This window comes from Heterodontus francisci, chromosome 32, assembly GCF_036365525.1.
Source record: "Heterodontus francisci isolate sHetFra1 chromosome 32, sHetFra1.hap1, whole genome shotgun sequence".
NCBI lineage: Eukaryota > Metazoa > Chordata > Chondrichthyes > Heterodontiformes > Heterodontidae > Heterodontus > Heterodontus francisci.
The window spans coordinates 25,256,360-25,280,340 of record NC_090402.1 but is presented as its reverse complement, the minus strand read 5'-3'; the positions used below and the strand labels follow the sequence as shown (position 1 = coordinate 25,280,340).

The 23,981-nt window shown below is 39.8% G+C and overlaps 1 protein-coding gene across 6 annotated transcripts in view; it reads left to right on the top strand.

Moving 5' to 3' along the window:
- The window catches only part of adgrd2 (adhesion G protein-coupled receptor D2), a 198,185-nt gene that overhangs the window by 2,176 nt on the left and 172,028 nt on the right, over positions 1 to 23,981 (top strand). For all 6 annotated transcript variants that reach the window (XM_068012504.1, XM_068012502.1, XM_068012503.1 and 3 more), the window contains 7 exons: positions 991 to 1,239; positions 3,240 to 3,878; positions 4,788 to 4,895; positions 8,031 to 8,116; positions 11,478 to 11,759; positions 16,445 to 16,556; positions 21,735 to 21,867. In XM_068012504.1, coding sequence (XP_067868605.1) covers positions 991 to 1,239; positions 3,240 to 3,878; positions 4,788 to 4,895; positions 8,031 to 8,116; positions 11,478 to 11,759; positions 16,445 to 16,556; positions 21,735 to 21,867 — 1,609 coding nt within the window. The remainder of the gene's footprint in view (positions 1 to 990; positions 1,240 to 3,239; positions 3,879 to 4,787; positions 4,896 to 8,030; positions 8,117 to 11,477; positions 11,760 to 16,444; positions 16,557 to 21,734; positions 21,868 to 23,981) is intronic.

Genomic DNA, 23,981 nt, shown 5'->3' with positions numbered 1-23,981 from the left:
TGCTTTTTAATTGGGAATATTGCAGGAATGAAGGATGCCTTAATGCCCTTCATTGTGTCATTCTCCTCTCCTGAAGAGGCTGCTTGCCATCTTCACCATTTGCTTAGCAAGATGAAATTATAAATCAATGGAAATTATAGATTTGTGGATGTAGTTTCATGTTAAAATATGATTGACTCATGCATATACAAGTATTTAATACTCTATATGAGAGTGATCAAATTAAAATGTTACCAAATTACTGTATAAAGAAATACGGTTTTTAGAACAGGTCATAAATTTCCATATTACTGGTAACTGGGATGTAATTTAGTCAGCAAGTTGGGCTGTTTTTTCTGCCTAAATATTTAATGTATTCCATGGAAATGATGTCTTGCATTGATTGTATATACACCTTTACTTTTCTCAGTGGTTTCTAGATTTTGTTTGGAAAAATTATACCCATGACTGACAAATGTTCTGTGTTAGCATCAGAAAGTTTAGGCGGAGAGTTTCATCTGTTGTGACTTTTTAAAAATTAAAATAAAAACACCTAGTTAGGCATAGCAAGAAGTTGCACTCTACACATTCAAATACAGGTTAAATCTTCATTATCCACCATAAAGTGAGGGGTAGCCTCCTGGTAGTAAAATAAACTTGTTGATAATTGAGTCCCCAAAATGTAGTCTTACATTCACAGTAGAGCAGTCCTGGCAGGCATGAAGACAATTACAGTACAAATAACAAATATATCATTATGTGATCTTTATTCACCAAGAAAAGAAATGGAATACAAATCACAAGAAACATTTGCAAGCTGTAAAATGAAGGTTTTTCCCACTTTGTCCCATAAAAGTTCTGGTAGATATTCAGGAAAGCAGAGAATTGGAGTGTGGATGATGGAGGTCCTATTGTGAATTGTATGTGTTCACTAGTTACAATTACATAGTGATAAAATACTGAAAATGTGAGTACTTGGCTGTTCACTGTATTTGCTTTCCACTTTAACAGCATATAGAAATTCATCGGTCTTTCAATCGTCATACTACATTTATGAATATATCAATACACCATTAAAATGGAAGCACGCATCCAAATATTGCGAGCTACGGTTTGGCAGTCTGCCTATTGTTGGTAATGTTGAAGACAAGAGTGTTATATTGGATCTATTAGCTACCCAAGGTGTTAATCAGCAAGTATGGATAAATGGAAAACTGAATGAGGCACCGGAAAGGGAAGACATAACTGTGGGAAAGAATGGTAAGTTGTAAGATCATTTTCATCACATTTACAAAATATGATTGGTTCTGATAAAAAAAAATGCAAATATAGCCTACCAGTGAATGCCCCATGGCCATTGCTCATCATTATTTGAGGACGTATTGTGTTTTTTAGCTACGTTTGTTGCAACTGGGCAAAATGGCAGGCAGATTGGTGTGAGCCTGTCACATTAACACCAGTGATGAGAGGACTGAATAGCAGGCATTAACAAAGTTGCCTATAGACAGATGCATTACTGTTAAAAGAGCATAAGCAATAGGAACATGAGTAGACCGTATGGCCCATCGAGCCTACTCTGCCATTCAATATGATCATGGCTGATCATGGGCTTCAACTCCATTTTCCCACCTGCTCTCATATCTCTTAATTCCCTTAGAGACCAAAAATCTGTCTATCCCAGCCTTGAATATATTCAACGTTGGAGCATCCACTACCCGCTGGGGTAGAGAATTCCAAAGATTCACAACCCTTTGAATGAAGAAATTTCTCCTCATCTCAGTCCTAAATTATCGTCCCCTTATCCTGAGACTGTGCCCCCGTGTTTTAGATTTGGCAGCTAGTGGAAACAACCTCTCAGTGTGTACCCTCTCAAGTCCCTTCAGAATTTTGTATGTTTCAATGAGATCACCTCAGTCTCTTCGTCTAAGTCATTAATAATGGTATACTTCAGGCATTTTCTCTAGATGTTACCAGTGCCACAAAAGTTGAAGTGTGACAATTAGAAATAGGCATTACCCAAGTAGGAAGTCATGAATTATATATAGATAAGGAGCTATTTTAATATTTTAAGAATCGAGAATCTGCACACACTTCCTATCAACTTTTTATAAATACCCATGTCCACATGTCTACATAAATTTGTTGTAATTACACCCTCCTAGCAGTGGAGGCACTGTAGTACCATTTTGACATAATTACTGTGTGACATAAGTAGTTTCCATTATAAATGTGAGCATCGGAATTTGTATTGGAAAAGGTCAACAGGCAGTGGATTGCATTCTATTCAATGACATTTATGACTCCTCCCTTGCAAGATGGCTCCTGAGCTAGCAGCCCCTTACTAAGCTCCTCTCCTCTGCAACTCAATCCTTGGTCATCCATTTCCATCAGTTGCCTGAAGTATGAGAATTCAACCTCCACTTTGTTTCAAAGAAATTTTTAATTTTCATAGGATAAGGGGTCACGCACATTGCATTCTAGAAAATACTGCAGTCTGCATACACTCAGAATACACAGCTGTGATTGAAAACTCTGTCTTAACTGTAGGCAGGTATAGTATATAGTCAAAGCCAGGCTTGTGAAACAGCTGAGGCCTTCAAAGGAAAACTTTAATAAAGACATTAAAACACTCAAAGTAATTCAATGGATACATTTTGTAATATTTTACTTTGGTTTTTGGAAATATAAAATTTACAATCAATGAGAAAAAAATCATTTTAAACAAATTTCTAGTTGAAGGTTGACTAGTCTGCTTCACAATGCTACCTAGAGTTCAAAGCATGTGATAATGGCTGTCACATCAATGGGGAAAACTATTTAAAATGTGAGACGGTAGGCATCACCAGATGTGAACACAATTAATATTGAAAAAGCTATAAACATGACAGGACATATTGGGCACAAAATTTCTTTTTGTAATGCACTACATAGGCCTTGCAGCGCTTTTCCCGTGTGGCCCGCACCGCTGGCTACTACCTGCTCGCCCTGCGCGATATTGCTGAAGGAGAAGAGCTAACATGGGGACACCCCCTCTGCGTGCACCAGAAGGCCTTGAGTCAACAGTATCCTAACATCACACGCCTAACCAGTGCTGTGGCGATGAAACTTGCGCCCAGTATTTTCTGAGTACGTTTAGAATTCTGCTTTTTGACATCAAACTCATAAACTGTCAGTAACAAAAACTCTGCACATCTAAAGTTTAGAAATGTCACTCTCTAATATATAATTTCTGACAGATTTTGTTTGAACTTTTACCTCAGGTGTTGACAAGCTCAAGGTGTTGGTATTCCCGAACAAAACAGATACCAAACATGCAAAAGTTCTTGATGTGCTGCCTCCTTTGCCTGCTGTTACAGCCTGCACACGTGTTCAGTGGGATAACCAATCTTCTGGCATTGCCACGGTATTTTCTTATGCTATTCCAGTGTTCATCAATGAATTTCAGCTACGTGGCCGCATTGATGATATTGGATTCATTCAGTTAGCCCTGATAGTTCATGGACATCACACGCCTTACAGATCGGTGTTAAAAAGTGATGGACAGTGGCATCACATTTGTGTAACATGGCAGAAGGAAAATGGTGCTTGGTCTATTTATGCTGATGGGATAAAGGTGAGTTCAGGAGATGGCTGCTACAATTCTCAAATTATTGCTGGAAATGGGACCTTTATTATTGGTCAAGATCAAGACACATTAGGAGGTACATTCAAACAAAATGAGGCTTTTAGTGGCAATCTCACAGACTTGAACATTTGGACCCATGTGCTGGACGCAAACCAGATTACAGCAGTCAGTATGTGCTCATTCCCTCAGCAAAATCTAATTTATGAGTGGAGCTTGGCCAGTTTGGAAATTGAACCCACAGTGCAAATTATAGAAGTTCAGTTGAATTGTCCAGGTAAGAAAATGGGTAAATATTATAAATTTATCATTTGCAAAAGTTCTACTGTAGAAACTACAGTAAATTCAGTAATGTTTATTGTCTTTTTCCAAAAAATTTAATTCGGCAAAGAAAATCACATTTGAAACTCATTACTTTATAGTTGGTGCTAAGTGTTTCTTCTATTTAAAATCTATTTAAAAAATAATAGAAAGGAACTATAAACAGGTCCCTTAATTATACATTTTTAATCCCAACTTTCAATTTGGAAATGTATTACTGATTAGACCAGAGCTGATCACTGTTGTTTAATGGCTGGCATTAATGTATTTATTTTAACACTGACATCAAAAATAATGCCTTTCAGACAATTTTGCTTAAAGCACAGATAATTGGATTAATATTTAAACATAAATGTTCTTGAATTTTTCGGAATTGATTCATCACGGTACCTCTAGAAGTATCATACACAGATGTTGAATGGAGTATTAATACTTAACTAAAGTTACGTTTAGGATGTTAACCCTCAACCACCCAGAACTGATTATGTAGTGTTCTTCTATTGACACTAATAGTGTTGTGAATTTTTTCTGGGTATTGTTTTTGTTTATTGCTGACTTCTTTTCAATTTTGCTAAAATTTCAGTTGGTAAATTGCTGTACTGCTATGAATTTTTATTCTTTAACAGTTTACAACAAATAGAGGCTAGTGCTCTCTGGAGTGCAGTTTATTACAACCTGGAATATAGCTTATATGCAAATAAAAAGGTTAATTTGGATAGAAGCTGTGAAAACATTAAATCTCTTTTGGGGTACATTTAATCAGTTTGGGGACAGATTTAGTAAATACACCACTTGTGTTACCTCAGATAGTAATTTCAGTGTCCTCCCAAGTTGAAGTCAACATAATCGTTTTGCTTTATTCCAGCACTGAAAGTTTCTTCAGCTGAATGTCAGACTTTTGATGTTGTCTCTAGATTTAAAAGCCAATTCGGTTGCGAGAATCTACTGCCTTTTCTCTGCCAGTTCAAAAAAGGTTAGTTATTGATACACATTTAAAAACCTTGAACATTAGTTTTTCATCAGTCAAATATTTGAATACAATAAACAGTAAAATTGAATGCATCATTGAATTGCATATTAATGGTAAATTAGAAATAAATTTTTTTCATTATTTTGTGCAGTTAAACTTCTGATCACCCTTCTGATTTGCTGAAATTGAACTTTTATCAATGCATTTCTGATTCTGTTTTAAATTCTGCTCAGTTTGATGGGTCTTCGAAGAGTTACACAGATTATAAGTTCTATAATATTTGTGAAAATAAGACAATACTCAAATGAATGGGATTAGAGGTCTGTAAGCATATTTGGTAAAATTGCGAGGACATTGTTCCTCCTATGTTCTTATCTGTCCAAAAACTTCATAAAACACTACAATGCAGGCATTAATTTTATTTTTTGAAATAGTGACTCTTTAAAAGCAAAATTACTGGATATTACTTTCTGCCTTGCCTTGGCTTTGGGATGTGTGAATTTTTATAGCTGAATACCATTTTAACTGATGAAAGAACGGACAGTGGAATCAAAGCAGAAATGTCAGAACTAATATTAATCCCCAAAACAGTTAAGTTTGGGTCAGATGGAATAGTAAAAGTTTAAAAATCTCAAACCCAAACCCAATCCACCTCGAACTCGCCCACTTCCAGTTTAAACAGAGGCAGGACGGAGAGTCGGGTGACTATCCCACTGCCAGGAGGCAAGTTGCTCACTTAATTGTTTCAATGAGGCTGAATGCCTCAGAATTTTTCTCTGTTCCAGCTTTAGTGTAGACTGGCTGGGTTTCTCAGGCCTTGGGAAACCCAGCAGCTAAAAGGAGGCGAGGACTGCTGAGTGGGAGAATATAATTGCTTTTCCAGGACCGCTTATGGGCCAGGAAGAGCAGGAGTGCTTCCTCAGCCCCCTGCCCCAATCGGGTTGCACCTCTCCCCCTGCGCCCAATGGACCCCATTCCCGCGATCACCAACTCCACCCTCTGCTTCCTGTGATCACTGACCCCCCTGACCCTCCATCTTTGCTCCAGCTCTCTCTCCAACCCCCAATCCTACAAATCGCATTATACCCACTACGCACCCCAACTTTGTCCCGCACCCTCGCAATCCTATCCAGAGGAACAGGGCTCTTGGACTTTGGCCTCTTCTGCAGCGTTTCTGCCCAAGGGAGCAAACCTGTCTATCAGGCTGGCTTCCGGGCAGGGAATGCTGCTAAAAAGAACCACACATGCTGTGAAATCCTGCCCCACTAAATATCGGGGCCTTAGTATCAGTAGTCACTATGGAATTTATCAGAAAAGCCATGGATTTTCTCCTGGAGTTAGGGTAAGCAGGATCTCTGACATCAAATTGCTCAAAGACAGGATGCATGGGAGGTTGAAACTGACTTAATGCTTTGTGGCAAATCATTAATATGATACCTGACTAGGCAGATCCACAGTACTTTAGTGCACAAAATATTTTGTATCCACTTGAGAGGGCAGATTTAACATCTCATCTGAAAGACGACGTCTCCGACACTCCCTCAGTATTGCACGAGAGTAGCAGCCTAGATTTTGGGCTCAGTTCTTTGGAGTTGAACTTGAACACATGACCTTCTGACTCCTAGCTGAGATTGCTAGCACTGAGCCACAGCTGATACCTCTATGCAGTCATGGGATCCTTAACTCTTTTTTTTTGCCAATCTTCATCTAAGTTCCCAAGGCTTAGATGCACAGAATTTCTGTGGGAGGAAAATATGAAATCCATTATTATTAAACCAAAAATTCCATTGATGTTGGCCTCTTAGTAGTTTGGCTCTGAAATTCTTAAGCATGGTGATGGATTGTCACGTCAGATGCACAACTGACCAATATCATTATTATAACATACAATTCTAAAATGCACAAATGTGGTAATATTTCAATAACTTCAAATATTATGTGATTCAGCTAAGAAAAATCATAGAAATGTTGACTACCCTTGGTGTTAACAGTATGTCCAATATTTAAAGAACTGTCATTAAATAAAATGTCAATCTCTGAATACAGAAAGACTAGACAGTCAGTTTGCTCTCTTCCACCATTGTGATATTTAACATTATTTTCTACAGTTCCATACAAATAAGAATTGTTACGACCGAGGCGGGAGGAGTGCACTGTCTTTTCTAGTTCCACTTCTCCACAGGTCACAATATATATTTATACGTTTACCCAGTTACCAATACAGTTAATCGTATATTCTACTCTTTATCCCAGAATAAAATACACCAACCAGGTTTCTTTAATAAACAACAAAATTATCAGTTTATTATAAAACAAGACTTATCCAGTAAAAAAGCAAAGCATTAACACACAGATTGAAGTATGAAAGTTCCCTTTTTAAATACCCAACATTCATACACACTGGTTACCAAAAATAAGGAAATTCTCTCTGCAGAGCTCTTCTACAAAAAAAAAGAATACTTTGACCAAATACTTGCTAATTCTTGAAAAATGGATAAGATATGTTGTGTCCCAAAATGGCATACAGTCTGGCATCCAAGAACATGTAGACAGGTCACTGAGATCTTTTCTGGAGCAGTTCTTTTCAGGCGGCGTTGGGGACTAATCTGGCAAGCTTTCTAGGAGCTCCTCAGGAGAAACATGGTATCAGGGGTTCTAGCTCCCACACACTCAATATGCAACCTTTCACAGAGACAAGAGGAAGGAGGCAAACCTCATGCTTCTCTCTTGGCAGTTTGTTCTTCAACTAACTCAAACCAGTATTCAAAAATGAAACCCACTCTTCAGCCCCATAAATCTTGACGCGTCTCTTCTCTTGTGAACATCTTCCCAAGCCACCAATGTTTCTGTTGTTTATTGAGCTTGAGGCATGTGACTTCCAGTAAAGGTTGTTTTCAAACAAGACCTCTCAGTGGCCCTTGTGAAAAAACCCATTCATGGAATCTTTTCAGTTTAAAACACAAGTCCTCAAATTTTTTTTTAAATGCAAGCACTTTCGCAACATAGTATACAAATAAGCTTGAGTACGCTATAAACAGTATTTTAATTCTGTGCTTTGTATAGGAGAATGTTAATTCTGAAGATATTCAGATAAAATTTAAATGATTCAATGTGGAATTATATCTCTTTGTTTTCTAGATACATATTTGAAGTTGAAGAAGTTTGAGTCAGATCCAAGAAGCTTATTTAAGACTAAATTGAATGAATTTTCAAACAATACTATGGTAAGTTCTTTTTGATTACATGGACAGTGTGATATAAGATCCTTGTCTGAGAATAGTATTGTCACTTCTGGGTGTTTAATTCACCAAGTTGTATAACAAGTATGTTTTGGTTCAGAATATAACACAGTATAATTGTATAGCATGTTTCAAACATATCTTTGGTGTGTATTCTATCGTTGCTTACGGTTCCTCCTATAAAATTGATGATGGAGCAAAGGAACTGTGACATGCATCAGAGTTGTACTGTAAAATCAGAATTTTCTTCTGTGAGAAAGTATTGCTGTATATTTACTATTTTTGGCAAAGATGTGTATGAAGAAGGGAACACTCCTTTTATACTGCAAACTACTTTTCACCCAAAGTCGTGAGCAAAGGAAAATATTATACTCCAAACACACCAGAATATACAGTGTGAGAGATGGCACAGGTTTTGAATGCTTTTCTATTTAATTAAGAAAAAACGTAGTTTCCTCCAGCTCTCTTAGATAACCTTCTTCTGGCGTGCATCAGCCTGGTTGAAAATCTGTAACTAAGGGGGTAAGTTTAACCTAACCGTCCCAGTAGAAAACTGACGGGACCATCTCAGCAACATGTTTAACATCCTGCTTGGTTTTACTTTTCATTGATGTCAGTGGAAATTAAATGTGGGTGGGTTATAAAACTGGCAATCTGATCACATCAGTTTCCTGCCAGATGGAGTAGATTAAAATTATCCCCAGTTCTTAATCTGGCCTACAGTGTAGCTATCATTTATACATATAAACTTTACCTCTGATTGAATTCAGAGTACAATATAAATCCTGCATTAAATCTCAAAGTGAGAGAAATTACTTTCAAGGTACGTATCAGTAATTTCTGCAGGGATTCTCCCATTATAACTTTTGACAGGAGATCAGTAGAAACGATGCAAATGGCTTTCACATCGTTGGGGTACTATTTTTTGGATGGAATGCTAAACTAAGACTCTGCCTGCTCGGTCAGGTGTATATCCAAAAGAACTATGGTTCTATTCGAAGAACAGGAATGCTCTCCCTCTGTCTTGGTCAACATCTATCTTTCAACTAACTTCACCAAAAGCAGATTAACTGGGCATTGATCTCATTGCTATTTGTGGGACCTGGTTTTGTGCAATTTAGATTCATATTTCCTTACATTACACCAGTGACTACATTTCAAAAGTAATTGAGGACACAACAAGTGCTACATAAATGCAAGTTTTTTTCTTTCCTTTATGAAATGGGCTAAGGTAATTAAGAGATTTAAACTTAATCATTAAACAGTTAGAGTCATAGAGAGATACAGCACTGAAACAGGCCCTTTGGCCCACTGAGTCTGTGCCAACCATCAACCATCCATTTATAATAATCCTACATTAATCCCATATTCCCTACCACATCCCCACCTTCCCTCAATTCTCCTACCACCTACCTACACTAGGGGAAATTTACAATGGTCAATTTACCTATCAACCTGCAAGTCTTTGGCTGTGGGAGGAAACTGGAGCACCTGGCGGAAACCGACACGGTCACAGGGAGAACTTGCAAACTCCACACAGGCAGTATCCAGAACCGAACCTGGGTTGCTGGAGCTGTAAGTCTAACCACTGTACCACTGTGCCACCCTGGTTCTGTTATGTTATTAAACTTCATTTTTTGTTAATCAACAGACTGAATTTTATCTGAGTATGTTTTATGGATAAGACGTTCAAGTTCACATTAAAAATTTTCTTTTTAGATTCAATTTTTTCAGCAGTTCCAGAACATTTTCAGCTTGATCAATGCTGAGATTGTTTTCAGTGTGGAAGAGATAAACTTTGGAATTTCCAACAATTAAAGTATTCTTCCCTGTAATTTGCTCTTTATACTTTTCCTCTCATAAATGGGGATCTCATGCTGGGATAGTACTCCATGGAAACTGGAGGTTCCTTGCTCAAGTAGTCATTCCTAATATGTGAACCCAGACAGTGAATTTCAGCAGATTAAATGGCCATAGGAGAATCACAGCAGAGCCAGATCATGGTCTCATCTGACACTGATACAAAGATAGATATTCCAGTAGGATCATTCAGTAGCTTTCAAGGTTGGGCGCTTTGGCTGATTTCCCCCCCCCCCCCTCACTCCTTATCCAGGGGTAGTGGAGTCACTTATTGCCCTTATTTCTGTTTCCATTGAGATTAGGGTACTCAGCACAGATCTGGTTTGCTTGGCTCAGTGTCACACTGTGTGGTGCATTCAGCAACAACAACTTATATTTATAAAGTGCCTTTAACGTAATAAAACGTCCCAAGGCACTTTATTAGAGCGTTATAAAGCAAAGTATGACACCGAGCCACAAAAGGAGATATTAGGTCAGATGACCAAAAGCTTGGACAAAGAGGTAGGTTTTAAGGAGCGTCTTAGAGGAGGAAAGAAAGGTGGAGAGATGTAGGGAGGATATTCCAACGCTTGGGACCTAGGCAACTAAAGTGCGGCCACCAATGGTGGAGTAATTAAAATCAGGGATGCACAAGAGGTCAGAGTAAGAGGAGCGCAGATATCTTGGAGGGTTGTGGGGCTGGAGGAGATTACAGAGATAGGGAGGGGCGAGGCCATTGAAAACAAGGAAGAGAATTTTAAAATCAAGACGTTGCTTGACCAGGAGCCAATGAAGGTCAGCGAGCACAGGGATGATTGGGGAACAGGACTTAGTGCGAGTTAGGAAACAGACAGCAGAGTTTTAGATGACCTCAAGTATACAGAGAGTAGAATGTGGGACACCAGCCAGGAGTGCGTTGGAGTAGTGAAGTCTACAGCTAAAACTTTAAAGAATACCTGCGCATTAAAGACCAATCCTGTGTGTTTCCTCAAGGATTCTCCTGCTGGGCCACTGAACCTTGGCTCGGAGATCAGTGGAATCTGCATTTATGCGTCTGTCTGGTTTCTCTTCTGACCTTCCACTGAGGTTACAACAACTGATTGGGAGAACCCCCTAAGGAAACTTCTGGCACACACATATTAGATTGCTCTTTCAGTAGCTTATCAATTTTCAAAGCAATGGCCATTCATATGAGGACCTCAGATTAGTTAGTCAGAAATGCAGATCACTGGAAGGTTGAATAAGACTTGTGGGTTTTTCCGCATTATGTTCAGTTCCTTTGTTGTATTAACCAGCAGATAGTTGACCCTGCTACTAATTTAGCACATTTACAGAATGTATCTTTAAACATTAGCCATGACAATAAAGATTAAAATAACCTAAAGATAATACTATGCAAAAAAATATTAGTTAACGTCACTTTATATTAATGCTTATATAACAGAGGAGAAATGGATAAAATGGTGTACTCACATGAATGCAATTAACATAAACTCTCCTTGCACAGGTTACTGAGTACATGTCGTTGAGTACTGCCAAACTTCTACCCAATATTTCTGAAGCTGAGACTATACTGAAAACAGTACAACATGTTCTGAGTATAGAAAATGCCACTTTGCAAACATCTGACATGCTAAGTGTTATACGCTTGCTACAAAATGTTGCCAACATGGAAACTCATGTAAATGACACCAGAGAAGCTCTGGAGAATATAAGCCGAAACTTCATAGATGTAGCTGGTGAGGTTCTTGATCAGCACAATGCGGAAAGATGGACTGAAATTAATGAGGTAAGCAGTCATATTTCTTAATTTAATGGCATTTGTTTGAATTAGGGATTGGGAAAGTTAATTTTGATGTATAACCTGATTCTTCATACAATAAGGAAAGAATCAGTGGTCAAACCACATCAGATAACTTGCTCTAGGAATGTTCAATTTAGAAAGTTTGTATGTTGACAGAATCAACATTGGTATCATTCCAGAATATCAGTACAAAATATTTCTGAAAATAATTATTCAAATTTAAAACCAAACGAAGGGGGTGATTTTAACCTTACACGGCGGGAAAAAGCAGCCAGTTTCCCACTAGGCTATCTGAGTGTGTGACTGGACTGGGGCTAGAAGAAACCCATAAAGCTAAATTTCAAATTTGTAAAATTATTTCCTTGTGGGGCCAGGAGGAGCAGGAGTGCTCCTGCAGGCCTATTAGACCTCACCTGCTGTGGTCTCACCCCTACCCCCTCCAAGTAGCCAAAGCTGTGGGCTTATCTGTATGCAGGCGACCTTTGGGTCATGCAAGTTTCTTGCCTGGAACAGGTGAGAAATCGGTTGGCGATGTTCAAATGACCCCGGGCATTTTTTCCCACTGCGGGTGAGTTTTGAAATGTCATCAAACTCACCCAATGGAAACTGCCCCTCCTGTTAAAATCGACACCCAAATTATTGAAACTGTTTAGGTGGTTAATGGGAAAGACATTTGTTATTCAAGGCCAACTTGCTTTATGTTACCTGCTATTGAGTGGGCGGTAGTTTAATTAATATTGGGCTGAGGGTGCCTGGTCACGTGCCAAACTATTATGGGCTTCTCCATTTTTGTTTTGTAGGGTTGGTGGGTGAGGAGGACTCCGTTTTATGAGTTATCTAGTTGACATGGTTTCGATTAGTTTACTGAGCTGCACTGATGATCATGTACTAGTCAAAATACTAATTGCACAAGTGGAATAAAATATGATTTAAATCATTTTTTGCACTTGTTATCTGTGGTTTTATTATCTTTACGTAGGCTTATAAGGAGTTCTTCAATTCCCTGTTGTTTTATGTATCTCTGTTCGTAATTAAAACTGATACCTGACAAATGTAAATTACCCAGGGGAATGAAATTTGGCATGTTAGCTAACAGATCCATAAAATATATTATTGAATGTCACTTATTTCAACTGTCAGTAAATATAAATAAAAATCTATAGCAGTGACCTAGAGCAGCTATGTTATGTAGAATACTTAAGCTTAAGCAGCATATTAAATGAGCAACGTACATCCAATCTATCTGCTTACATTATCCATACAAGATAGTGGTTATTTAAATTATTAGAAAATACCAATTAATTAGTTTGAATTGTATTAATTATTCAGTCAATACTTGGGTAAAAAAGCAAATAAGTAATGATAAACATATGAAAATTTCTCATCTATTAATGACTTCTAATTCTTCACAGAAAATTAATGAGCTGGATTTTGTTCCCAGCCCGACGTTGGGTTCCGTGGCGGGGGTTTGGGGGGGGGGTGGGTGCAGAAAATCGGAGCGGCAATGGCCGCCACGGAACCCTACGACAGGATTGTCGGGCCCAATCTTCCTGGTGGCGGGAAGCTCCGTGGCGGCCCCTCCGCCGCTCTGTGATGGAACCTGATTTAACATATTTAAATAGCTCATTTGCACGAATTAAAATATAAACCACAATGAATTACCTTCAGTTCCCAATCCTCAGCACTCATGCACCTTCAGTTTCCCATCCAGGGAAAGCTGGTGCCACTGAGTTGGGGATGTGGTGAACTCTGTGCTCTGATGGGTGAGGGGGGGGGGGAAGGGGTGAACTCTGTGTTATGTTCTACCATTTGCAGGGCTGGTAGCCTTTTAAAAATGGCGTCAGCACCTGCTCCATCAACAGGTGTGCCGTGAACGATGTCGCCGAGGCCGCCCCTGCCAAGTGATTGGGGGCACGGCCGCCGTGAATATGTAAAATTGCCATGTAGTTGCAGCAGTGCAGGCCCCATTGGGGATGGAAGCCATGCTGTGCATGGCGCGGGAATACAAAATCCATCCCAATGTGTTGCGCATACCTCAAATGACACTATTAAAAATACAAATGATTGGTATATTACTTTAGTCTACCTGTGCATTAACCTACAGATTAGTAGAATTTTTACCTATAATTCTCTTGTTACGACCGAGGTGGGAGGAGTGCACAGTCTTTTCTGGTCCCACTTCTTCACAGGTCACAACATATATTTTTTAAATGTTTACCCAGTTACTGATACGGTCAATCATACTCTACTCTTTATTCCAGAATAAATAAAATACACTAAGCTTAATAAACAACAAAGTTATCAGTTAAAAACAAGACCTATCCAGTAACAAAGCAAAGCAATAACACAGATTGAAATATGAAAGTTGCTTTTTTTAAATCCCCCACACACAAACTCACACATACACTGAATAAAATAAAGAAATTCTCTCTGCAGAGCTCTTTTATAAAAAAAAAGACAAAAAAAATACTTTGGCCAAATACTTGCTAATACTTGAAGAAAAAAAACATGGAAAGATGTCAGTTGTCCCTTTTGGTCTGGCGTTCGCGTACACATAGATGGGTTACTGAGATCTTTTCTGCAGCAGTTCTTCATGCGCCATCGAGAATTAATCTGGCAGAGTTTTTCCTGCTTCTCAGGAGAAATGTGGCATCAAGGGTTTTTGTTGTCAAACTGAATATGCAGGGTTTTTATCCACAACAGGAGGAAAGAGATAAGTTGGGTGTTTTTTCATTGGCAGGCTGATCTTCAACTGTCTTCAAAACAGGTCACACCCCAACTGAATTAAAACAATATCCCAGAAGCGAAACCACAAACAGCCTTTCAGAACCTCCTGACCCTCACAAATATTGACGTCACTTCTCTGTAAACATCTTCCCCAAGTCACAGGTTTCTGTTGTTTATTGAGCTTAAGGGATGTGACCTCCAGTAAAAGGTTGTTTTCAAACAAAACCTCTGTGACCCTTGAAAAAACATGTCCATGGAGTCTTTTCAACAAAAACATAGTTCAGCATCAATAAAATCTTCACTTTACAAAAATGAATCAATTTCCACAATTTAAATATGGATCCTCAAATAACTTTTAACAAAAAAGGGAATCACTTTCATAACGCTCTCTATTGTTGGAGAGGTGCTAAAGTGGATGCTCAGGAGCTGCTAAGATGGAGGCATACGGTAAACTGAGCCACTGGTGAGCCACTCATTCATGACTAGCGTGTGGTTAGAGGATTGCACTGGCAAAGCCTTAAAAGGAGTTTACTTATTTGCCTGCTTACCTGAGAATTGATGGGAAGTGTTGGAAAGTCTTAAACAGGGTTGTTCAACATATGGCCCGCGAGCCAGAATCCGCCCACCAAAGGTTTCCACCTGGCCTGACAAGGATGAGAAATTTCCACTGGAAATCCACTATTGACTTTTTCTGGTCCACCAAAACTTTCTGTGACTGACAATGGCTGTAGCTCCTTTACTGACATGGTGAAGACGGCTCACTGCGTGTGTCCTCCTTTACCAAGATGGCAGACATTCTTCAGTACCTGATGTTCTGACTCCTTTAGTAAGATAGTATCGCCGGGCTGAGCTACCTGTCTGCCGGTGCTTCCAGCCTGAATTCCATTTCCAGTGCAGCCTCTCGAGCCCCAGGCCCAGCACTGGCTCTGCCTGCGTATGGATCTGGCCTGGGGCTTGGGCCCCAGGCTCTTCATCTCCGCCACTATCACCAAGGAGGAACCACCTGAGGAGGTGGCAGGGTCTAGGCTGGGCCCTGGCAGCAGGATGCTGGGGTAACCGGGCCCCAGGGGCCTGTGGGGGTGGGGGGGAGGTTCACAAAAAGGAGGGGGAGAGACACAAACAGAAAAGAGAAAGAGAGAGACACAGACAAACAGACAGACAGACCGAGACACAGAGACAGAGACACACAGAGAAAGAAAGAGACAGATAGTGAGGGAGAGACATACAGACAAATAGAGAGAGAGAGATAGAGACACAGAGTCATAGGGGGGATTTTATGCTGGCAGTGGGGGTCTCAACATCAGGGGAAACTGATGCCGAGTTTCCACGTAGCCTCTTCTCTGGAAGGCCCACCAAATTTAGTGCCAATCAGGTCAGGACAGGAGGGATCTCGCAGGGTGAGGCTCGCTGTGGGGTGGGGGGGGGGGTCGGCTTCAAAGGCAGGGGGTGGCTCAGTGGGCCCCCACCTTCCCAAAGTCGCATCCCTCGTACAGGTACTAAGTGCCTTTGAACGAGGGACACCCCTGGAGCTGGGAAGCAACCTGCACAATTTTCCGTGCTGTGCTTCCCGTGCGGCAACAGGGCTGCCCTGTACATGGTATTACAATTACATGGGTAATTGTCACTGTGGTGGGAAGAGACCCTTAATTAGGGGTTAATTACCCAGTTACGGGCCTCAATTCATTCACAGGCCTTCCCACCCCGGATTAAATTTTGGCGGAGGCAATATGGTGGCATATTTCCAAAATCTGTTGACCAGCCCGCTGTGTAGGACAAAAATTATAATGTGGCCCCTTGTGAGAAGGTTGGACACCCCTGGTTTAAGAGAAGTGGAAAAATAATTTACAAAATAGGGACAAGGGTTTTTTAAAAAGTACTTGAATGATCCATTGTTTTTATAAAGTCCTTACAATTTATTAATGTTTGATAATCTTTGATCTTAGATTATCCAAGGACCAATGGCAGTTGTTTATGTTGTTGACAAAATGGTGAAAAATCTGAACAAGCTGCTCACTTCTGACCAAGAAAATATAGTCATTAAAAACAAAAATATCCGTAAGTATAGTGTCAAGAATCACCTGGAGCAGATATTTAAACATTGATCATTGTTCAGATATTAGATGAAAAATAACAGAACATAATATCACGTAAAATAAAATCCTATCTACAACATGGAAGTATGCACCTGTTACTTTACAAATCCTTGGAAGGCTACTTGAGCATGATGTTTTAAAACAGGGTAGACAAGGTGATAAGGTTGTAAAAATAAAAAAATGGGTTCCTAGGTTTTATAACTAAGGTCCTAAGGTAAAAAAAAATGTAATGGCAAACATATACAAATCATTATTTAAGCCACAGTTTTGAACACCCACTTTCGGAAGGGTGTCAAGGCCATGGAGAGGATACAGAATAAATGTATTAGCATTATATAAATATATAAGGCGGAATCTTCTCAACTTAGTCCCTGATGGAATGGTGGGACCATTTGAGGGTTGGGAACCTGACTGATTTGACCTCCAGTGACAGCTACCTTGTCCGCCATTAACAATGTGTGTCCACCTGCTCCACTGAGAAAGAGGTTTTGCTCCGGGATGCTGCATGACCTGCCGTGAGAGCCTGAGCCTCCAGAGGCACTGGAGCTCAGACATGTCAAGAGAATGGACCCTGTATTGGTGGTCTCGCCTCCTTTCAGCTGGATTTTAGTGTCCATCCCATCTGCCCTGTCGAGGTGCATGTGGTTGAGGAGAAGACAACTGGGTGCTGTTGCTGGTGTTCTTCCTGCATTGCTTGTGCTGGTCGTGTGGCTTTGGCTCTTGCCCCTCGGCAGTGGTGGAAAGTGCAGCTGGATAAGCTGCTTTCATGCTGTGGTAAAAGCTGGCAGCAGAGAAGTGAAGGTGTGTGTGGTGCTAGACAGGTGAAGTGCCTTCCAAGCAGTTGGCAATCACCATTCAAGCAGTCAAAGGACTCTTTAAGAGAAGAAGTGCTTTGAACAGCAGTCTTTCAATGGCAATGGCTGGAGCTCTTCAGTGGAACTGATCAAAGCCTTCTCAGCTTGTCAGTTGTGTACTTTCTTCAGAGACTCTGGCAAAGTGCAGGCACAGTGTGGAATCTGTATGCTGTTGCGAAAGAAGGAATCTAGGGTTAATAAGGCTCCTAATAGCCTTTTCAGTCACCTCAATTGCTTTCCCACCAGACCTATGGGGGCTCCCTGCTGGACTTGTAACCCACCCTGGGTAAGCCGGAAGAAGGTGGGATCACGCTGCAATCCCGACCCAGTGTCATTTTCTGGGAGTTTCCTAGATGCTATGAAACCCACCTTCATCAGGCTGGGAAATTTTACACACTGTGTCATAGGCTCGGTTGGTAGAAATCTTGCTTCTGAGTCAGAAGGTTGTGGGTTCAAGGCCCACTCTAAAGACTTGAGCACATAATATAGGCTGAAACTTCAGTGCCATGCTGAGGGAGTGCTGCACAGTTGGAGGTGCTGCCTTTCAGATGAGACATTAAACCAAGGCCCTGTCTACCTTCTCGGGTGGGCATTAAAGACACCACTGTGCTATTATGAAGAAGAGCAGGGGAGTTCTCCCCAGAGTCCTGGCCAATATTTATCTCTCAATCAACAGAACTAGAAACAGATTATTAGAAACAGGTCATTATCTCACTGCTGTTCGTGGTTGACGTGTTTCCTAGATCACAAAAGCGACGACACTTCAAACTACTTCATTGGTTGTAAAGCACTTTGAAACATCCCGAGGTTGTGAAATGCTCTTCATGAATGCAAGTTCATTTTTTATGTGAATGACCCAGTTGACTTTTTAACTCAATGGTGACCACCAGCCCCACCACCTCCCCCCCACCCCCCCACCACCATGTTGTTGATGGTGGGGTATTCGGCAATAGTAATGCCATTGAGTGTCCAGGGGAGGTGGTTAGGCTCTGTCTTGTTGGACAGCTGGAAAAGAGAAATGAAAAGAGTATGAAAAAAGTCAGAGAATGGGCAGAGGAATTGGACTAAATGGACAGCTCTTTCACAGAGTTGGCAGAGGTGCCCTGAACTGAATGGATTCCTTCTGTGCTGCAAGATTCCATGATTGATTTGGAAAAAAGGGAAAGCTGGGATCTTCTATGTACTATATATATATATATACAAACCCAGGAAATCAGCTGGAAAAAATCTATGTATCTCTGTCACTTTAGAATTATCACAGACTCATGGATAATTGCTTTTACTTTTGTACTGGACTGTCTGAAGCATTACCTTATACTTGGAGCAAGTAGCCATTCATTTCTCTAGAGAAACTGAAAGTGGGTCACGAAAACCAGCATCATTTTGACAAAGTTCAGTTTACCAACTTAAATAGCTGGGACAAACTAAAAACATATAAGCTGGTTTCATGTATATTTTAAAACTCCTTTTATAATTAGTGTTTTAAAGCTTATTTTACTTTTTGTTAACCATTATTTAAAAACAATAACAATACAAGGTTAAATTAAATGGAAAATGCTGGAAATGCACAGCACATGCATCAGCATTTGAAAAGGGAAAGATTAGAGTAATGTTTAGGATAGTGAGCTTTCATTTTAGCGGGACTGCAGCCTGCACTCGGTAAACACTTTTGAGATCTGGATACAAATCCAGCTCAATCTGATGGAATGACAGTCTTCTCCCTCTGTTCAGTAGAAGCGTTTGGGCCTCAACCTACTTTTCACATGTGTATTCACAGACAAAACTGCTTCTAATTTACCCTAAATTTTCAATTTCATTCAGGAAACAAGGATAGGTGCCAATTTTACTACTGAAAGAAAGGATGCATTTATAAAATACTTTTCACAGAACATTCCAAAGTGCTTTCAAGCCAATGAAACACCTTTTTTGAAATGTAACCATTGTTGAAATGTAGAAAAAGGGGTAGCCAATTTGTGAAAATAAATAATGACTAGCTTATCTTTTTAGTGATGTTGATTGAAGGATAGATATTGGCCAGGACACCAGGGAAAATCCCCTAGTGCCATGGGCTCATTTACATGCACCTGAAAGAGAAAACAGGCAAGAGCAGCAGCTGATTGGCACGTGGGAGTGAGATAAATAACTAGTTAACTTGTTTGTGGTGGTATCAGTTGAAGTAAGATTGTTGGTCATGAGACCAGGAGAACTCCCTATCTTCTTCAAATGGTGCTACAGAATTTCTAACTTCCATGTGAACCACCAGAATGGGCTAACAGGACTATGGTTTAACACCTCACCTGAAGGACAAGACATTAGGAAATTCCTCAGTACTGATCTTAAACACTGGTAGATTCTTAGGATGGAACTTGAACCCACATCCTTCTGTCTCTCCTGCCTACTGGCTGTACAGGTCCTATATGAAATGAGTCTGAGCCAATTTCTAGTGGGTGTCTGCCTAAAAATTAAACTAATCTAATTCAGCAGCAATAAATATAGTAAATAAATAGTAATTGTAAGCTCATAAGGAATTCAGAAAAAATCTCTTTATCCAAAGTGTAATTAGAATGTGGAGTGATGGAATATTTGAGGCAACTAACTTAACTGGCTTCCATTTAAGGGGAAGCTAGATAAGTACAAGAGGGAGAAAGGAATAGAAGGATATGATAGTGTGACGAAAACCACACTTGCCAAAAATGAGGCATATTAAGTTCATCATATGGAACATTAATTTTAAACGCTTACTGAACTGAAAACATGGCTGCACCTGCATTCTAAAAGGACAGTGGCTGGAAACATTTACATTCTAAGAGACAGTTGCCTGGAGAAGACAATGGAACTGCTCCCTGATTCAATTAACCAAATGGATTTTAATCAAAAGACATTGAGTGTGTGAAAGCTAGCATTCCAGACCCCACCTACTGAGGATGTCTACTGAGATTGAAAGAAGCCACAAACAATCCAGGTTGGGAGCTAGTCACATGACTGGCCTGCTGTCCCAGGTTAGGTTTGAATTGTGTTCACAGAACTGTTTGAAGCCAGACTGCAACTGAACTTGAAGGAAGACAGCACCTCCCTATCTTGCTCTCTCTCCCTCTCACGCAAAGACGGGGACCCATGGAAGAAACTAAGCCAAGACAGAAAACCATGTTTAAAAGAGTGCACTGAGCCCCAATGCGACAGCAAGATTTAACTGTAATCAAAGATTTCACAGCGAACTCAAAAGACAGTAAATGAACTCCAGCTATTGCTTCAAACCTTTCCATTGATTCTTTCTCCTTTTCTGATTCTGTGTGTGTGTTTATCGCATATGCATGCTATCATGGTTACGTCGTGTATTTTTAGCAGTTTTAACCAAAATAGAGTTTTAAGGTTAATAAACTAACACCTTTCTTTGTTTAAATCTAAGAAAACCTGTCTGGTTGATTTCTTTGCCATTACAATTGGAGAGTAGTGAACAAGGATTCACTGAGGGGAAGCTAAAAACACAGTGTTTTCAAAATTAAACCCTGTTACGGTCATACCAGGAAAAGGCTGAGAGGGAACCCCTAGACCCCTTTCTCACCTGGTCGTAACAATAGTGTTAGATGAAGTGTATTGGAACGAGGCTCATATGGAGTATTGCTGCCAGAATAGACCTGTGGAGCCAAATGGCCTGTTTCTGTGCTGTAAATTTTATTGTAAGACCAAATGCCTCTCAGAAATGTATCTGAAATGGGAAAAATTTGCACTGGTTGGGCTGAGGCCCACTGTTGGGATGTTTATTCTTTATTTGGCAGTGCTTGAGCCAGACCTAGGGTGCCTAAAACAGAGAGTGTTCCCAAACATTAATATCCCTTTCCTTGATATGCACAAATATTTAAATAAAGGAAAAAACATGAAAAGGAAGCCAATTAAAGATTGAAAAACAACAAAAATAAAGTTCGATTTCTACTTTCCTACGTATGCCAGGAATAATTGTAACTTTGGATGCTGCTGTAAAATGAATGAAATCAGAATGGGTGTTAAGTATATATCACGTTCGATTTTTCCCTTCTATTGACTTCTATCAGGTGTAGTGTATAATGCACGGTTAATACAATTTTTCCCATTTTACGTCATTTCACAAAATTAAAAATTACCCCCATAGTCTGTAACATATACAAGTCTGATAGCAGTCAGCACAGGGTATGGTATCTGCAGCTGTTTAGGAAATGCTACATCAAAGATTAGTATTTAGTTTAGCAGTTTCATAAAATGTTTTAATTGAGTCAAATCATTGTATTTATTATTTCCACTGTATTTTGCAGAACTTGAAATCAGACAAAAGGTACTCAGCAATTTTACAAATGGTATTGAAGTTTATATGAGTGATATGAACAACAGACCAGCAGATCAAATAGGACTTCCTAAAGAAGCAATTGAAAGACTCCAAGAAAGAGGAGAGTATTGCTCAATGTGTGTGCTGTCCTGTTTTGTGTGCAGAAGTATGGCTAGCACTGGTTAAATTTAATGCAAAAATGTTTTAAAATCTGTTTGCTGACATTTTCATACTTCTTGCAATTTGACTTCTGTCATGGAAACTTCAACGTGTAATGATGCCCTACAGGAAGCAAGTGTTGAATGAATTTGGACTTTAGATTCAGAGTAGAGCAAATGTTTAGTTTGGGTGATTGACAAATAATTTGGGCAAATCTTGCAACAATAGTTTGGGAACCTCACCATGACACTTGTACTAAGTTTATGGGCCAGATTTTGCCTCACCGGCAAACAAACAGCACCAGACATTTGTCACACTTGCGTTTGCCCACAAACCTTATATGGGATTTTGCACAAGAATGTACTGTAAATTAAAGAACCAGAAAGCATGGCACCATCTACAAAGGATTTGGGACCTGTGTGAACATGGCAAGCAACTGTGTATCTCCTTAACCAATCAGTGTGATGAATCATTAATGAGCAGCAGAGTCTGAACCAGGAAGTGTCCATTAGAATATTTAATTCAATGCCAGATCAAGTATGGAAATGAGACAGAGAGGGAAAGAAAGATTGGGTTAAGAGAGAAAAAGAGACCGAAAGAAAAAGTGAATTCAAAAAAATTATAATCTCCAAGACTAATTATAATCTGAAGGAATGAGACTCCACATTTATTAAAGTTAATTTTCAGTGCCAGAGAGATGTTTGGCAGTAATTAAATCTTACCACACTTATCAAATTTTACTTACCCTGGAATTGGCAAGCCTTAACTTTTTCTGGCGAGTTTAGTATGTAAATATGAGGTATGTACAGCAACCTTTCACCATTCCATGTATTTCAATGGTGAGTCTCCCAGCGAAATACGATTCTCAGACTTTCGAGGAACAGGGCATCTCAAACAGCAACTTCCTAATTTCTGCATTTAACTGCGCATCTGCGGTCACTGGAAGTTTCTGTCCAATTTACATGTTAATAACAGTGAGCAGTGTTATTGTACTGCAAAATTCTCCCAAATATGTTTATTTTGGTTTGGGCTTGAGCAATTGGGTTGTCAAAAATTACAATGATCAGTGCTTCTCTGATCTTCTCTAAATCTCTTGTCCAAAATAATCATCTTCTAACATTTCTGTTGCTTTGACCAATGATCTACCACGCAGTCACCTAATTGAAGTCATTCTTTCCTAATTCCTCAAAAGTGTGGAACTTCTTACCTTCCTCATCTTCAATCTGGAAGCTTTTAAACCCCAAGCTTGGCAAATCTTAATAAAAACTTCCTGAATTATCTCATCTTCTGTTTTACTCTTTTCAACCTTAATAGTGTCCTAAACTAAAAGCAAAATACTGCGGATGCTGGAAATCTGAAACAAAAACAAGAAATGCTGGAATCACTCAGCAGGTCTGGCAGCATCTGTGGAAAGAGAAGCAGAGTTAACGTTTCGGGTCAGTGACCCTTCTTCGGAACTGTTCCGAAGAAGGGTCACTGACCCGAAACGTTAACTCTGCTTCTCTTTCCACAGATGCTGCCAGACCTGCTGAGTGTCCTAAACTATTGGCCATGGCCTTATATTGTGGCTTCTCAATAAAAAAAAGTCTGTCCTGCTCTTTTGTGAATGACCTTGAGCGCTTGTCTCAAAGTTCTTCAGTCACAAGACCAGATTCTTCCCTATCATGTTCTTGTACACTTGTGAGGCTGTCACAACTTTAACCTATTTACCTTAAAGAATTAACTTCTAAGGTATGTGTATTGAAGCTCATGGAATCAGAATGGTTACAACACAGAAGGAGGCCATTTGGCTTGTCATGCCCGTGCCATACTCTGTAAGAGCAACTCACCTAGTTCCATTCCTGTGCCCTTTCCCCTAAGCTCTGCCAATTTTTTCTCATGTCAATGTCTTTTGCCAATCACCTTAAATCGGTATTCTCTGTTTCTCGATCCTTCCACCAAAGGGAATAGTTTCTCTCTATCTACTCTATCTAGACTCCTCATAATTTTAAACACTTCTATCAAATCTCCTCTCAACCTTCTCTAAGGAGAACAATCCCAGCTTCTCCAATCTATTGCACCTTGTAGGTAGATTTAG